The sequence below is a fragment of the Tenebrio molitor genome, chromosome 5 (assembly GCF_963966145.1).
Source record: "Tenebrio molitor chromosome 5, icTenMoli1.1, whole genome shotgun sequence".
NCBI classification, from domain to species: Eukaryota; Metazoa; Arthropoda; class Insecta; order Coleoptera; family Tenebrionidae; genus Tenebrio; species Tenebrio molitor.
This window is the reverse complement of record NC_091050.1, coordinates 13,371,458-13,385,301: the sequence shown is the minus strand read 5'-3', so window position 1 is coordinate 13,385,301 and position 13,844 is coordinate 13,371,458. Positions and strand designations below refer to the sequence as shown.

Here is a 13,844-nt window from a genome sequence, read left to right as displayed (position 1 = left end):
CCGCCTCCGATATCTGCGAGCGCCAATCTCGCACAAATTGAAACGTCAAAAACCTCCTCCAAGACTGCAACATTCCGGACTGCATAAGTCCCGCGGGATCACTTCGGCTGCAACAAAAACCGCCGCCCCTTCTCGATCCAACCCTTGACCCCGATCGCGCGAAGGCGCCTATCTCGATACCGATCAGCCCCTGCGAAACCGTACCACGTGAAATTAAAAAATTAAACTTTTCGAATCCATCATTGTCGCCGAGAAACGTCCACCCCCTTAATTTCGACACGTGCCACCCTAATCGGGGATCAATCGTAATTAATTGAGGTGCGCCCCGATTAGCGTCGATGCCTGTTCACGACTGATCGGACAAGGGGTCGCCATTAAAATATTTATAACGGGGGGTGGAGACGAGGCTTCATAATTACGGCAAGCGGTTCGGATTAATTTCGATTGGATTTCGCTAATTCTCAAAGAAGTTAATTGTTTAATTCGTTCAAAGTAAATCTCACCCCTTCAAATTCCGACACTCGAAGTATTTTCATTCGGAAGTGGTGGCAACAATTTTGTTCAGTTCTTCGGCGAGGGAAATCGACCGGAAAATTGTAAATGTTCCACAGCAATTCCTGTTTCAATTAATTAAAAAAGAATAAACAAACCAAGACAAATTTATTTTGCGGTAATTTATTGTTTCAATTAGCCTCCTTTAATTAGGAAAATGCCGTAATAAAATTGAGTTGCAGGGATGCACATTTGCATATTTACTTAACAATAACATTGCGGCAGCAGAACCGAACCGGTTATTTCGAAATTTATGGTAACATATTGTTGACGGAATACTTCGTAATTGCTCGATGAGAAACAGGTGTCAAGAAGTTCCCGGTTAATTTCAACGCCTCGTCCTCCAGGAGGAATGCAGATATTCCTTTATTGCTGGGATAAAGGATTTGTTGTGGTATCGATTCCTGGAGCACTCTTCGGTCCCGGAATGTCGTGGTATTTATAAACTCCTCTTATCGGAGTTGACGTTTTTTCTTTTCGTGACTGAAATGTCACCGGTTTAATTGTCAAAGAAAACAAAGTCCGTCAATCTGGTGCTGCTAAGAGGCACCCAACGACACACCACAGAAGAAAACAATCATCAAAGGACGCCTGACCTGGGCTCAATAGGCCGGAAAAACAGTTTCGGGTCTAATTCAGTTCAAAACATTCCCAGATAAGAAGCGAAATAAATCGGACGAAACGTTTCAGAAGAAACGAATCGAGCGCACACTTTCTTTTTTTCAATAGAAAAATTAATTCTCGCCGGATAAATATTCATGAGGGTCGGGGGAAAAAATGAAAGAGTGTCGCCGAGCCGGCCCCCTGCGAATAAACAATTTCCCGCGTCGCGATGTTTACGAGGGTGTTCTGAATATGTAACACCCCCGATACGTTTCAAATTCCCATCCGGGCCGGTTATGGCGGCCGTAAATATTTTACGCCGCCGCCGCCAGTTCGCTATTATTTTTATTTTATTAAAGCGGAATAGGTGCGAACGAGTCGGGCCGGAACTAACAACATCGCCCGGATTATTAGTCCGGGGCCGATCGAATTAACCCCCGGAACGAAATTAAGAGTAATAGGAGGCGGCCGAACGGACGGCGGCCTGTCCGATCCGATAGCCGACTGATGGGCCTATTGAACGTATATCCGCCGGCCGGAGTAATCCGGTGATGCGATTTTCGCCGCTCTCGACCGATAAAACCGCACCACGACGACAATCAGGAGGCGCTCGTTAGCGCGAAAAGGAAACCGGAGCCGTCCGGACGGACCCGGAACAATAACTATTAAATGAATCACCCCGGCCCATTAGCCGATCGGAATTAAAATTCGCCCACTCAAGGCATAAATAAAAATAATCGCGGCGGGGAGTCGACATCTGGGAGCCCATTCGACACGGATCGTTCGCCCTAATGGCCGCCGTTCTGCCCTTTCGAATTGACTTTGTTAAAGTGTTGCTAATTCAGGCCGCATTTTACGGCGCGACATTCTTCCGGGATATTTACACGGCGAAACAACAGGGCAGGTGGTCGGCGCCCGGAGCCGATTACGATTTTCGGGGTAATTAACGAAAGACCGGGTGGCGTGCTCGGTACTAAAAATTCTGAACTTGCTCGGGATTTTGTGTTTATTTTTTCCGCCGAAAAGCCTCGGATCCGGGCGACGGTAACAAAATCCGGAATTTATATTTTACATGTAAATAAATTTGTCTTGGAGGATTAAAATGGCGTGTGATTTAATGTTTTTGTTCGAAAAACGTGAAATTTGGATCACAGTTAATGCGTATCGCTTTTGTTACTCTAAATCAAAATTAATCGACAGTGATATCCCCAACACGCGAGAAATAAGCGGAAAATTCTCTGTGATACATTTTGATTGAAAATCCAGATACTGAAAGCGCCAACAACACAGTTTAATCAAATTCTTCACATGGTTTAGTAGAGGTGATTATTTCTCAAAATGGGATAAATTTAAAAAAATTAATTCGACAAAAATTAAAAGATCAAAAAGCTTGATGAACGCTACAATGCTAAATTAAATGCTGGAACAGGAATTCTCAGCATATTTCCTAAATAAAAAAACCGAGAAACGGTATGAACAAAAAATAAGCATTGATTGGACAAACCTACAGAAAAAGTTAATTTAATTTTTTACTTTATTATTAATACAGTTTTCTCGTATCTTTAAAATCAATTTAAAAAAAAGAAAAAGCTGCTTTCTTCTAAACACTGTTCACGTTCTTTTGGCATAGTGGGAAGCCATTATTTGTTTTTTTAACGTTGGACATACTGTTTGACATAACATGTTGCTGAATTTCCTTCTTTGTCTGAGTATTCTTCTATTGCAAACTAGTACAAACAATGCACTAGACATTAACGCTATTTATAACCTCAAATTTAGAAAAACATAACTTAATTGAACAGACAGCTTTACTACCAAATTAAATGCAAATTTTCCATGGCCTCCCATTATGTCAAAACAACGTAACTTTAAAATTGAATTTTGATATCTTTCTTTTGTAATAAACGGTAATAGGAAATTGCCATTTGTAGATTTCGTGATGAAGTATCCAACGAAATGAACAAAAATATGTAAAACGTTACTGCAGAGAGAATCTTTTCTCACTAAACGTTTTGCTATTGTAACGAGATTACAAAGGCACGCATGTCTAAATACTCTAAACAACCCCAAGTGTCGTAAAAATGATGGATACTTTATGGATTTTTATAATTTACACAACTTGAAGGAAGAAAGTGATGGATAAAATTGCTCGGTTGAAACTTTGATGGGCTTTGTTGCGTTAAAAGTGTCAAGCTTGCGCCACCAAGTAATTGTATCTCCACTAAGCACACTGGAGAACATCTGAAAGACTAGTCCCCTTAATTACAAAATTTTAAAACAATGTTGGGGTTTATTAAAAATTAGAGTTTCATAAAACAAGCCTTAAATTTTAATCTAAACAGAGGAGAACAACAAAGTTGCGCCAAACTACTTCACACAACAAAGGAAAATAAAATTTTTGATAAAGTATCCAGACTCACAAACCGGGGCGAATTTCAGCCGATCTTTCACCAGTCTACAAAAACCGCCAATTGCCACTTCATCCCTCTTTATTCGCGTCCATATATTTCACAATATTTCTCCAGGCAACCCCATTAATGTTATTATTCATTTAACTCCAGACAAGAAAGTTAAAGTTCATTTGTTTCACATTTAATCCTGGATCCTTTGAAAGTTGGCGACGAGACGAAACAGTCACATCCTAGAATTTATATGAAACCCGAGTCGCGTCCCACCCCCGGGTTTGTTGCCTCGACTTTTCTTTTTAATTCCACACGAGTCGATTTCTCCACCTGGATTTTTCTTTCTTTGTTTTTGTTTGTTCCCCACACACGCAAAATTCCTGAGACAACACTCGTCTCCATCAGACACCTGATCCGGGGCGGCGGGACTAATCCCACCACCCCTTTAAATAAGCAAACGCCAGTCGAACGGCGGCCATGTTGCTTACTGGCAAATAAAAACTTTGCTCGTTATTTGACGGCTCGTCGTCTCGCCCGGTTGAACGCGAATTTCGACGCTTCTAATCGCCGCCGACAACTATAACATAAACACGAGCCCGGAAAGCGATCGGGGGCGGCGGTGGGGTCGAATTAAGTTCGGCCGTGCCTGAGAGGTGCCGCATTTGGCTTATCTGGAGTGGCGCATATGAGCGGAGACAAATGGGGGCGGGGGTGACGCTCGACACCCCTACGGATTCAATTACGGGGTGATGCGTGTACTTTGGTTTTTTTTCGTCGCGGCGGTTTATTACAATAATGCGCCGCAACGAGATAATGGGGGAATAAAAACGCGGACCGGCCGCTGAATTAATTCTGCAAGAATAATTGCGAGGTCCGGCTTTAGGGGCGAATTATTTATCGCGGGGTCGTTTTAAAAAAACAAGATTTTATTAATTTACACACGCATGGGGCGAGACGAACACCGAGTCGCATTTGCATGCTCCAAATAAAAAGATTAGCACGTCGGGCGTCGTCCCCCATGAAATATTTATCGCGTATTGGAGGGTTACGAATGTGTATAATTGGTTGCATACGCTGTTTTAAATTCTGACAAAGCGACGGCACGGGGGTGATTTTTTTTTAATTCGTAACAAACTGCCCCTGCGGGGGGTGATTTTTCGTCGCTGTCGTCCGTCCGACTGTCCCATTCGTTAAATTTCACACTCAATTATGTCCGCAGAGTTTCATTAATGTCGTCCATTCATCACTTAAAAAACCGTCTCAAATCAGCGTTCCCGTTTTAAAAACGGCACTAAGACGGGGATTAGAAGAGGATAATGCACAGTTCCGTAAATCCGGCTGCCCGGTTCGGCTTGCTTAGCGGAGGTTAATTTATAAGAGAATTAGTCGCTTTTATGGGACGAATTTGCATTTTTATATTTGATCCGCACATAATCGCCGTCCGGACTAATCCGGTTGCAAATTAAAGACGACGGTTACAAGCGAATTGACGAGTCCGGCGGCTCGGAATGCTCTCAATATCAATTCGCCCGTCCGATTCCGGCGTCATTTCAAAAGAATTCAAACGAGTAAAGTTTCAAAAAGGGCGACGACGAAGTTGGATTAAATTCCAGTATTTTGCATGGGCCGCGATTTTTACCTCGACAAGTTTTTGCGGTTAATGAGCTAACTTCTAGCATTAATTCAATACCTAAACTTCGAGATTAATAATGGCGGGGAGTTGGTAACGTATATTGTAACAGATACAACAAGAAATTATTGGCCTGGCAAATTAAACCGAACTATACAACATATCGATTCGACGAAACACCCTGGCAGCTCTCACGCAAATCCCACCGAAAAAGTCACCCCGATCTGAATTAGCTGCCGCGATTGTTACCCCGTATCGCGGTCACTGTCTCCACTTCCGTCCATCATCCGCCCACAAAGACCCATTTATCTAGATGACAAGATAATTACGACCAAAAATTTTGTATCGCGGCTGAACAACACACGTTTTAATTAATTTTAACCGGATGCGACGAGAGAAATCGTTTCGGGGGAGAAATCTTCAAACCAAACTGCAAAAAATACTTTTGTTGTCGGACGAAGCCGACCCGAAGGGAAAGAAAATTTGGGAAAACATTTTCGAACTGATGCTTTGTGAGGAGGCAATTCAAAAGATTTAAAGTGGGATCGTTAAGGAATACTTTTGAGAACTAACCGGTTTAGACCGAAAAAGAAATGATAGCTGCGGCTTTGCCAGGACGAAAATCCAGAAGTTTCTAAACTGATTGGAACCACCTTCAGGAAAATATACTATTTACAAACGCAATGAAAAACTTCTGGAACTGATTTTTCTAAGGCAATTCAAGTGGAGTTAAAGAATACTTTCAAAAGTAGGTAAGGGTTGTTTTGTAGAAATAATTTCACTCAACAGTCTTCTGCCAGTGTGCCGTATGCGCAAGCAAACAGGCATTGCTTGTAGAATGTTTAGAAGAATTTGCTGACTTGCTTTCAAAAAAATTTTTTTTGTCATGGGGGGATATTTCGTAACAGAAGTTCTGCTTGAAAATTTGTGTTCTTCTGTTTAAGTAAAAAATAGAAAACTTATCATTATGGTGAAGTTTTGTTTGAGTCGACTTTTAATGTTGGTATTTTATAATCTGTCATTTCCTCCACTAATGGCACTGAGAAGACTTACAATTAGGAAGAAGTGAAAACTGCAACTGTTTTCTTTTCTCCTTTTTCGCAAAAATTCTTGTACAAAGAGTGAACCGTGGTACAATAAAACAAGAAAACATAATGATCCAGAAGACTTGAATTTTTTAAGGACTGGGGAATTCACCCAACAGATGAAAAGGCCGAACAATTTACCAAAGAATTATTATGCCTTGGACTTGAGTCAACAAAAATAAAATAAAAAATGATCGAGTTCCAACTGAACTACTTCTGGTGCACCCTTATGCGGGGGTCGCAACCCGCCGCCCCTTGACAAACACCCCGACGCTGCCGTTTTTCCTCATTAATTGGCGTTTTCCGAACCCCACCGGCAATTAAGACCGCGAGGTCGCTCCGCTAACCGCGGTGCATCGTTGCACCCTCTCTTGGCGTCAATTTTGCTCGCAATTAGTGGCGTCGGCTGTAACCGTCCCCGGTGTGGCGGCGTGACTCCATCTTGCGCGATCTCTCTTAAGGGAGGCATCTCGCCCGAATTAAAATCCTTGTTAAGGCCCCATATTTTTTGTCGATCGGAGCTCACCATTTGCATTCCGGCCCGGGGGCGGCGCCGACACGAATTAACATAAACCGCAAATCCAATTACATGTTAATGAGCTTGTCCGACATAAGACGAGCGTCGAGTTTCCGGAGGTCCGATATTTCAATAACCGGGGCTTGTTTAATTAGTGGTGGGCCTTGTGTCGTCGTATCGGATTTTCGGGGGGGGCGGCGGCGGCGGCTTTTTCCGGTAAACCGACGATAAATTTGCTCCGGGTAAAAATACAGCGGGAACGAAACGCGAATTTAATCAAACGTTGCGCTCTCGGATTGCGGAACAACGCCGTACGAATAAATCGTCAGATCTGGTCGATATGGCCGACCATTTGCATAATGTGCTAGTTTTAATTAATTAATTTAATCGGGGATGGAAAAAGTCACCGCCAACGAGCGTGTTTGTGTCTATTTGTTATTGATGACGGGCATTTAGTGGATTTTACAGTGAGTTGCGACCGCGATCGTTTCAATATTTGCTGTGGGGCGCGATGGTCTCGCGCGGTTTAGAAAACTGAACGGGCAAATATTGACGGCATTTAAATAAATAACATTGCAGGGTGTGCATGTCATTGATAAGCTCCAACGAGAAATTTCTCCCCATCGACGAGAAATACGACTTGCAAACGCAAACGACACCAGATCTAAATCCAATCGAGCGTATGTGGGACGTAATGGATTGTTTTTTGCCTCTACTAAATATACTCGTATCATAATCCTTTCGGCCGAAACTCGGTCGGTAACAATTTTATAGCGATAGGATCCGGACGAACCGGCTGCGTCCGAAGTCGATCCACCTCTGCCCCTCCTTCCCTAACCCCTTTCCTAAATTTCCCGGAAAAAGTAGTGTGGAGTCCAGACGAACTTCGCTACAAGACAAAATTTCAAAACTACAAAAGTACAGCATCCACAAAAATATTATGTTCTGAAGGAAAATAGAGAACAAAGATAAGTTGTCAAAGTAGAAATCCATATTAAATGATAAACTGTACGAAGCAGACCACACCATCATGTATATCATGAGGAAGGACAGATTAAGTTTTTCTAGGTGTCTGAAGAAAAACTCTTGTTTTGGTTTATGACTACAATGATTTTTTTTTAAACTGTATTTCTACAAAGTATACAAACCGTTTTGAAATTTATCTGAAATTTGCGTTTTATTAGACAAGCCTTAAATTTAAATCTAAACAAGAAGTTGCTTGAAACTACTTCAGATAATAAAGTAAAGTACAAGTTTTATAAAGTTGAAACATATACATTACAGATCACGGAAAATTTTACATCATATTTTAGTTGTAATAATTGCCAATTACCACTTCATCCCCCCTTATTCGCCTTATTCTGAACGTCTTAAAGAATATTCTGATGTAATTATTCGTTTAATAAGAATTAGAGGGTTTGATGAGCAAGTAATGAATTAAAATCAGTTGTGTTTTCTGTCATCAGAGAAAATCCACTTGGGAAAATGTTCTGAAACTGGTGGTTCCAAGGCAATTCAACCGGAAGGGTTAAAAAATACATTAATATATAAAGGAACGATTTATCTATCATGTTTAAAATATCATAAAATGTATCTCTTGGGCACTTATAATTTAATAGTATATTATTTTACGAGTTTTATAAAACGCTTGATTGTGATACGAGTTGGTTGGGGCACGACGAACACAGCGAGAAGTGCTCCAACAGAACGAATGCCACAGAGCGTCTTATAAAACGAGTGTAATATACTATTGTGACACTACTTTTAGTTTCACAAAGACTCACTTATGATACCAAAGTAGAAAAAAAACTATTGGTCGTATTTTGATGGGGTTTTCATCAACAGTTAGAGTTTTTATTTAATTTCAATTTTCGTAAAAACGATTGCAACACCGTGCAAGGGGACTGAGAGGTTTAAGCTCGTTGATCTAAATTTGTGACAGTTTACAGACCTTAAGTTAGTATGGTGATATACAGGCTGTCCCAGAACTCGTGAATCAGATTTAGAGTGCGCTTTCGTTGGTGATAGATAATGATACCTAAATGAAAGCAATAGCGAATGGTCCGGGTGTAGTAGATTTTTTATAATTAACAATTAAAATTGACCAATCAGAAGGTCGCTGTTAATTTGAATTTCAGGTAAATTCAACGAAGACTTTTTATTTTTTATTTTTGTTATTCATACGGTTCATACGTATTACACGTTACTTAGTAACTGAGGGAAAGAACTCAGTTTTCTCGAACTGCTCGAACACTATTGGTCAATTTAACTAAGAAGCTATTATATTTTTCTGAACATTTTTTACCTCCATTACGACTAACGAAAACCTGATTCGGCAGTTCTGGGACACCTGTATAAATATTTCCTATTTCATTTGATCTAATTTTTTGAAATTCCTGATATTGAACGCACTTTGACAGCGTTGTAACCTCAATTAGATATTCTCCCAAACACAACTTACGTCATAATTTATGTAGTTTAATTTTTGTTACTATATTATCAAACTTTGGTCTGGACCTACGTCAAAGCTGCTTTTTCAATGACAGTTTTATGTAGCTTATAAGAAAGTGAGTGACAGTGATCATCCGTTTACTCCACGAGAGAAAACCAAAAATGTACTTTACAAAGAAGCCCTTAAATGAAAGCATTAGAAAGAGCATTATTTTTAATTTATTCAACTAATGAATAATAGTAGTTGTCCTGGCTTCGCTTAGGTAAATTTCTACTTGCTCCACGCTGAAAATACACCATTTTTACTGTTCAATGAAATTCAACCGCGCGAAGCTGGATCAACAACTAGTTTGTTATTATTATTACAGGTGTGGAATTTTACTTCGTCGGCAATAGGAGAAAAATAATAAATTTGTCCTGGTTGAGACTTTGCCAGGCAAAGTACGTTAAAAACATAATTTTGCTTCCAAGATGAAGAACGCAATTCCTCAACAGTTCTTCACACAATAAGGGAAAATAAAATTCTTATAAAGTAGCAAATAGAGAACTTGACAAAATAGAAGAATTTGTTAATATAATTGGGTCAAAAAGGATATCCGTCTTGCGGGAGGAGAAAGTCTCTTTATCACATACCTAATATAATCGGGATGCTTTAATCTGACAACGAAGAGGCAATGATACTTCGGAGTTTCCTTCCTAGAACCTGAATAGATAGCAAATACGCCCACCGGCAATGTTCAGAGTTTTGTAGAAAATAAGGGGTTGATGGGGTAAATTACGCTCGAAGGCAAACCTGTTTGAATGACAATGACGCGAGCGAAGTTTTTTATTTTGAAAAACGCATCGAATGCGGTTTAGAACCAGCTTAAATAAACCCTCACCGTCGTTCGTCCCAATTCCACAGTATGCAGGTCGCCAATTTGTGTACCGAAACTGCACCCCCAAACTTTCCCAAATTACCGGGGTGTAGGGAACTTTTGCTCGACTGCAAGCGCACGATTATCATATCAGGTCAAAACAACAATTATCCGGCTAACTTCGCCTGCATCTAATTTCCTCCGGGGTTATTTACGAAATTCCAATCAGGTGTGATCGTCGGCGAACGGTTTCTGCGTGACGTACGCACGCACTCGAATCAATAACTCGTCGAAAATTCATTCCGAAAGGCCTCCGAGAGCATAAATCAGGCGGTCCGAAAGCGACCTAAAAATAAAATCCATAATTGAGGTAAGAGCCGTGGATGTAATACTCGTATGTCACGATTTATGTGCGGCCCCCGATATTTTTATGACGGCAGATATTGGGAACGTCGGGCTTTCCCCGAGATTACCTAATTTATTGTTTACGTGAAATTCGGCTTAAACGTCCCGGTTGCGCCCCCGGAAAGACCGTCGCCGCTTAATTAGACGTGAGGGTCGACCGAGCGGAAATCGCTGATGGGGTCTTTTGCTCGGTGACGCGAACGACGAAACAAATATCACGCGAGAAAAATGATGATAATCAGACGGGGGTGCGCGGTGCCGAATCTGCAACTTTGTTTAAAAAAAATATATACCGGATTTCCGGACAACATCCGTCGCAATATGAACTCGAGTCGAATAAATTTATTTTTGCTTTTGTCCCGGCTTTGCGACAATGCGCCATAATTTTAATTACCCCCGATTCAGCTGCTTCGAGAGGCAAATTGCAGATTCAATATGGCGACTGGTGCACCATTTGTTTTTTTTTTCTGGAGAAACTTTCGTACGAGCCGATTTTTTTCTTTATTTTTGAATTGGGGCGACATCGAGAAAGCTCCCCAGTACCTGTTAATGGCGAGCGAGCTTTCTGCCTGGATTTGAAAGGATGCGGTGGATGCGGAGTCGCACAGGGAGAAATCACGGAAAGGAGAGAGCACTTCGAACAAAAGAATGTAATTTATCTCGCTGTAAACAGAATATTTTATAAAATGTACAGTATCGACAACCTTAAGACCTTCACCAGCGGAAAACATTAATTTAAAACCCTTCAGCGCGGAGGGTGGGTTTCTCGACGGCTGCAAGGGGGACCGGGGGCGGAAAGTCGGGGCGCGACGTCCTCAAGTGAAATTTCACGGTACTCAAGTAAAATACTTCGCCGAGATGACCTCGGCAAGACGGACGCAGACGCCGCTCCCTGGGGGCGCTTTAAATACCGCCGTCTGAGATGTCGCCCCCGACGCGTCCGAAAACCGCCGACGCGGATCCGGCGCATCCCCCGAAAATCCATTTACACTTAAATCAAATTCCATTGTTTTCGGCCCCCGTCTGGCGATCGTCGCCCAAGTTTTTGCCGGTAATCGCATTACGAGATGTTTGTTGTGCGATGCAATTAAATCCGGTCCTTAATAAATTAACCGGGACAGGAGATGCATCGGTACGCGCCGGCCTTATTTAATAAAAAGGATGATTCTTCAGCGTCTTCCGGTGGATGATGACGAGGAAAAATCTCATTAGTGCCGGCGCCGCCAGGGAAAAAAGGCGAAAATTAGAAAAGTGGCCTCGCCGAAATATGGGCTCCGGGTGCGGCAAGTTTCGCGCGCGCCGGATCTCCGCCGAAAAGTTGCCTTTTAATTGAGCCGCAGGAGCTCGACCGCTTCCGGAATTTTTCCAACGCGATATTAATTAATCCGGGAGCGCGGCCGCGCTACAGGTGTCCACTTCTTCATTAATTCGCGCGGTGCCGCCGATCGAGGGCCGGAGACGGCGAAAGTGTTATTAAAAACGCGCGCTTCCGCCCGGGGGCGGCATTGTTTGGCGTTTTGACACGTTTATATGCATAAAACGCGGCTATTGTGATCGCTCCAGATTTCCGGAGTGTCGTTAATCACCCCGGAACGGCGCTGTTTTATTCTGGCGACTATTCATAGGGTTGTTAGGTGATATTTACCCTCCCGCGCGCTTATCTCGGGGTGGTTGCACCGACCTTGGACTCGCCCGGGGCACGGAGGACTCTAATCTGTCGCCGTATTTCATCCCTCGCTTCATTTGCTATTTATTGAGATTTTTTGAATATTTAACCTGACGATTAAATATTTACGCTGGTCGTGGCCACGCCACCGGAAAATGTGGGGTCCCACTTCATGAATACCACGCCCGGAGGCTTCCCGTTCCGAAAGGCCAAAAAACGTATTAATTAAATGTTTTGATGCACTACAAAATGGGAAAATTATTATGGATAAATTTTCCCTCCATGAAATAACAAAAGGGATTTGTTTACAACAAATAGCTATTCGCTGCCGGCGGGAGCCGTTTCATATAATTTCATCTAATATCTAATTTATGGCAGCATTGTGGCCAAATTGGTTGGGACATTCGTGGATGCGCAAGGAGAGAGTGTCTGAAAAAATATAATTCTACGGAAAAAATGTCAAAACTCTTACCATGTAATTTTTACATTTGCGTTACGTTACAAATCAACTTTTTTTTAAGCTTTTTTTGTGATAGTTTAATAAAGGGGTGAGTTCTGCGACCTGCACTTGTTTTTATTGGACGAGTAGCGAACAATACCATTTTATGGAATGCAATTTATTTGTTAATAAAACCGCTGACCCTTGTCAAAATGAGATTTGTGAATGCACTTGCCCGGAGTAAAGCAAAATTGACATCGATCACGTAAAATGTGCCACTTTTATCCGGTCAAAATTTTTTTTTCAATATTTTCCTTTCAATTTTGACCTCGATTCGGCTTTTAAAATACGCCAACGCATTGTGTTTATTGGGTCCCTTTACTAAAATATTGCCTTAGTTTTTTCTGCTCTCGGCAAGACCATATCTGGAGCAAATCCCGAGCCGTCCGAGCAAATAAAGAATCTCCCCCGGCTCGTCGCAATATAGTTCGACGCCGCCGTCGCGGTTTCCGAGTTAAAAACCCCCGACAAGATTCCTCCGGGAATTCCTCGCGGCACAACACCGCCATTTCCGGCGACACCAGCAAATACGGAATTTATCCGGATCGTCCGCGGAAATTATTCCGTGGTCGGAGGAGTCTCCGTCGAGGAGGCGTTCGCATCCTGGTCACGCGCGCGTTACCTCCTCCCCGGAGCCGATTCCGGTTTCGTTTTGAAACTTTGATTAGGTCGGGTCCGTCATCTTCTTGTCGTTTCGGGAGGCAAAGTTAAATTAGACGGGTCGCGGGGGAGACATTGCGATTTTTCCGGTACGGATTACCTAAATAAGTGCTGTTGGTTAACACCCAAAAGACCTTGAGAGGGTCGACCATCACACACACAAACCCACGATCACTCACATCGCTAGTACTTCCGGTAGGAGCCCGCCACACAGCTCATCGGAGCATGGGTCATACTGCCGAACGGCTCCGGTGTGCTCCCGGAGTCCAGAGCCGGGCCTGCGCGCGTTTCCCGCCTCTCTCGCACACCAACAACCCATCCATTATTAATCTCCAAATTAAGAAAAAAGCTCAAATCGCACCGCCACCCACTTACGCCGATTTAATGATGATATATGCCGGAGCTCGACCGCCCGAGCCGCCCCCCAGGACGCCATCTGCATGGCTCCGGGCGTCTCGAATACCCGCCGAGTTTATGCAAGGCATGCAGCCTCGATGGGCCGAGTCACGTGACAGTG

General features: G+C 42.6%; 1 protein-coding gene across 14 annotated transcripts in view; it reads right to left on the bottom strand.

The window, feature by feature from the left end:
- The window catches only part of CadN (Cadherin-N), a 224,392-nt gene that overhangs the window by 57,563 nt on the left and 152,985 nt on the right, over positions 1-13,844 (bottom strand). Inside the window, exon 1 of one of the 14 annotated variants that reach the window (XM_069048259.1) lies at positions 13,428-13,530. The exons of the other annotated variants lie outside the window; for them this stretch is intronic. Within the exon in view, the coding sequence (XP_068904360.1) occupies positions 13,428-13,479 (52 nt within the window). The 5' untranslated portion in view covers positions 13,480-13,530. Of the gene's footprint in view, positions 1-13,427; positions 13,531-13,844 lie in introns of those variants that run through there. 14 annotated transcript variants of the gene reach the window in all.